The sequence below is a fragment of the Solanum verrucosum genome, unplaced genomic scaffold, assembly GCF_900185275.1.
Source record: "Solanum verrucosum unplaced genomic scaffold, falcon-dt-bn FXZP01000093.1, whole genome shotgun sequence".
In the NCBI taxonomy this organism is placed as follows: Eukaryota; Viridiplantae; Streptophyta; class Magnoliopsida; order Solanales; family Solanaceae; genus Solanum; species Solanum verrucosum.
The window spans coordinates 3,112,691-3,116,713 of NW_026020065.1; the positions used below are offsets into that span (position 1 = coordinate 3,112,691).

The following is a 4,023-nucleotide window of genomic DNA, read 5'->3' on the forward strand; positions in this document are numbered from 1 at the left end:
TTGAATAAAATATACTATAAATACATGTATTAATTACACATACATTGAAAACGCTATTAAACGCTAGCAATAAATACGATCATTATTGTAGCAGTTCCATTTAGTTGATATGCTTCTTTTATCTGATATTGCGTCGAATATGTACGCAGATCTAATCTGGACAAATCTTTTTTTTTTTGTTTGATATTATTGTAATATTAGATAATGGTATAGGATAGTAGCAGGGTTATGGACTACAGTATTTCTACATCCTCACTAGTCTGTTTTTTATTTTTTTATTTCACAAGTTGGAGTTGGTGTTCTTGGGAAGGTACCACCACTTCCTTCACTGCATTTTTAATTAGTCATCATGCCCGTGGCGAAATCGCGAGGGGTTTATCCGAATCTTCTGATAAAAAATAAATAAATATTAAATGTATTTTTATTTATTTATGTATATAAATTTTAATTTCCTAAATATATGACTAGAGGTTGGTTCGATAGACCAAAGTTCAAAATTTTCTTTGAAGTTTTAAGTTAAAATCTACGACATTATATTTTTATTTTTCCGAATCCTTTTAATAAAAAAATAAAAAAATGAAATCGCCACTTAGATATCCCCTCCTTTCTATATTTTACTACTATATAAAATATAGTTAATACTTTTTGGGCATCAAAGTCCTGCTGCGTCTGACCAAAATAGAAAGAGAATGTTAATCTTGTAAACTGTGATGCCATCCGTGACCGTGATTGGCGACTGATGCTACAAGGAAAATAGTTTGTGTTTTCAAAGTAAAATAAAAATAATATCAAAAAATTGGAGCGCGTTAATTTAAGAGATCATACAAATATCCTTAAGAATTAATAGTAATGATATGACAAGCCACATGAGACTAATTTCGCTATCTAAACTTATCAACTAGAATATTCACTAAATTTTAACTCAGTTGATCATTCAAATCCTAACTCATTCTTGCTAGATCTGACCCACTAATATTAAAAGTCTCTTCAAGTGAAATTATATTCTTTAAAAAAATCCTAGCCACTTCTTTGCTGAATTGAATAGTGAAAAAATGATGTTTGCCTCTTAATTTTTTGTTGGTCGAATCTATCAAGAATGAGTTAGGATTTAAATTATAAATTGAGTCAAAATTGTAGAAAAACTCCAGCAAAACAATAGCAAAATCACGGTCAATAATTTATCACAAACAAAAAGAAAAAGAAAAAGAGACTATACTGAAAATTGCACCAACACATGAGTAAAAGTGAAAACAAATTAAACTACATTAAGTTTAACGAAGATAATAAAACCTTCAAATAGCTTAGAATGTAAAATAATACGAAAATATATGTTCGAATGAGTACTACCACTCTTACATAATTTTGATAAAAAAACAATCTTTAACACATATTCTAGATAAAAATGTGTTTTGACTCGAACTCGAACAATATGAATCATTTCTCGCATCCGATCTTGTTGAAAATGCGTACAGTAAACGTTTTCATTCCATCGTAATTGAAAAATAACAGTTCAGCCATTTCAACATGATTCTCCAACACAAATTCCTTCCAACCACAATTGAAGAACATCGCATTTCCATCCTCTCGTATTTTTATGTTCCAACACTTGTCACCACCACGACCTTTTAGCAACACTTCTCCCATTGCTTCTTCCTTTATACGCTTCACAAGACTCGATGGAATTCTCTACAATAAGAAAAAAATGAGTTTCATCGCTATTTTATCATATCAACATAATATAATTGTCGCATGCTTATAGAATGTAGTGTAGAGCACTACATAGATTTAAATATTTTAAAAACAAGTATTCATGAAAATCTTATTAATTTGAGTTAAGAGTTCAAGTTTCACCTTCAATTGTGCACATTAATTTTTACACATGTAATAAATGAATAAGATCAAATAAGCATGTGAGTAGCATGTTTTTTGGAGGCTATGTGTAAATAAATGAAAATGTTTACTCATTGACAATTTATATTTGTAAACAAGTTATCGATATAAAAATAAATAAATAAATAAAAGTTCGATTTATAAAGAAATGTTTGCCTCTAAATAGTACTATATGATAAGACTTATAGATTTAAAATTAACAATAAAAAGAGGTGACTCTTATGTGTAATCAATGAGTAAGATCAAGCAAGATATGAGGAACACAGGGTATGCGTGTATAAGTAATAATGAAAGTGGTTACCCTTGATAAGATTTATAAATTTAAATTAATATTAATAAAAATTAACTCTTAACAATTTAAACTGAGTCTTGTTATCACCTATCACAAATATCTATACATATGTAATTTGTGAATTAATTATGAAATATTGGACATTAAAATTTGTATATTTCTAGACAAAGAATAATTTTTCGACGTCTTTCTCATTTATATTCCTTGAGTGAACAAAAATAAAGACCAATTCATTCTTTTTTCTAATTAAGAGGAGCAATCTTAATTCTTAATTCTATAAGGTTGAATAAAAATTTGAATGATCATTTGATATAATTTCTATACTTTAAGGTGTGAGTCATTTATTTTTTAGGGTTAAGATTTAAAAATCCCTAGCCTAGAAGAGAGAACGAAAACATATTCTTTAACATTTAAATGTATAAAAAAGTTATAGATCTAAAAGAAATAAGTCAAAATGTTCTCTCTCGATAGAATTTATAGATCAAAATTAATATTAATAATTAACTCTTAACGATTTAAGTAAAGTCAAGTTATCAACCGTCAACACATATAGCTACACTTGTGTAATTCATGAATAATATAAAAAAAAACATGAAAGTGAACACGTTGTCTAGATCTAAAAATAAATAAATAAATTTATCTCCACAAACGATTGAAATTTAATAAATAAAATTCGTAGATCTAAAAAAGTTAATTGAAATCACTCACTTTCAATAAATTTTTGTAGATCGAAAACGAATACTAAATAGAGTTAAATTTAACGATTTTAATAGAGTGAAGTTACCATCAGTCAACAGAGATGTTCATATATGTATATACATGAGTAAAATCAAACAAACATGAAAAAGCATGTTGTCGATTTGAATCTAAAATAAATAAATAAAAGTATTTTCAGACAATTTAAATTTATTAAAATAGATGTAAAAGCAAAAATAAATAAATTAATAGTAATTCTAGAATTAAGAATGCAACATTACCAGTTCTTCCATCTGAGGATCCAAAACAATCTTGTAGAAGGAAAGCTCATCATTTGGGTTAGCTCCAAAATTGCTCATTCTCACTATTTTTTCTGCAAATTCTTTTTAATTTTAGTGAATGTTAAATTGCTAATTTAAGCTTTCAATATATATAGTTATAATGAAATTAACACAATTTAATTATTGATTTTGTAATTAATTACCCTGGCAGTTTATATTAAATTCTAAATGATTCACATTTTTTAAATATTTACTTTCTGGATTTTATCATTTAATGACAAAATTGACTATTTTTTTTACCTCTGGATTTTATTTAAATAACTTTTAATGCAAAAAAATTGAAATTATAAAGCAAATGATCTTTCTAGATCAACAATTGCTAATTTAAGCTTTCAATATATGTAGTTATAATGAAATTGACAGAATTTAATTATTGATTTTGTAATTAATTACCCTGGCAGTTTCTATTAGATTCTAAATGATTCACATTTTTTAAATATTTACTTTCTGGATTTTATCATTTAATGACAAAATTGACTATTTTTTTGACCTTCTAGATTTTATTTAAATAATTTTTAATGCAAAAAATTTGAAATTATAAAACAAATGATCGATCAACAGTGCACAATATTTTTTGTTTAGCTTGTCATATCTATTAAAATGATGTTATTGCATAGTTAAACTATAAAATTGTTTTCTTCATTTATGAATCTATCATTCTTGTAAAAATTAAGATTTCTCGCAACTTTTTATTTTATTTTTTTGATATATAAAATTTACAAATTATCGCCCTTATCAATTCACTGGATCAAAATCGCATAAAAACTACATCAAAATAATTGCCAAAATTAAATTTTAAAAAAT

The 4,023-nt window shown here is 25.9% G+C and overlaps 1 protein-coding gene across 1 annotated transcript; it reads right to left on the reverse strand.

Moving 5' to 3' along the window:
- Nucleotides 1-1,434: 1,434 nt before the first annotated feature.
- LOC125823619 (B3 domain-containing protein Os11g0197600-like) lies at nt 1,435-3,237 on the reverse strand. The gene is made up of 2 exons (XM_049502962.1): nt 3,160-3,237; nt 1,435-1,686 (listed from the first exon to the last, which is right to left on the reverse strand). Exons 1-2 carry the CDS (start codon nt 3,235-3,237, stop codon nt 1,435-1,437), a joined length of 330 nt encoding a protein of 109 aa, XP_049358919.1.
- Nucleotides 3,238-4,023: the final 786 nt, after the last annotated feature.

What these genes read in the sequence shown, in the direction of transcription:
- LOC125823619 (XM_049502962.1), bottom strand. Translation starts at nt 3,237, where the DNA reads ATGAGCAATTTTGGAGCTAACCCAAATGATGAGCTTTCCTTCTACAAG. An exon ending in ATCCTCAGATGGAAGAACTG is followed by an intron (nt 1,687 to 3,159) that starts GTAATGTTGCAT and finishes TTCTTATTGTAG; the next exon opens with AGAATTCCATCGAGTCTTGT.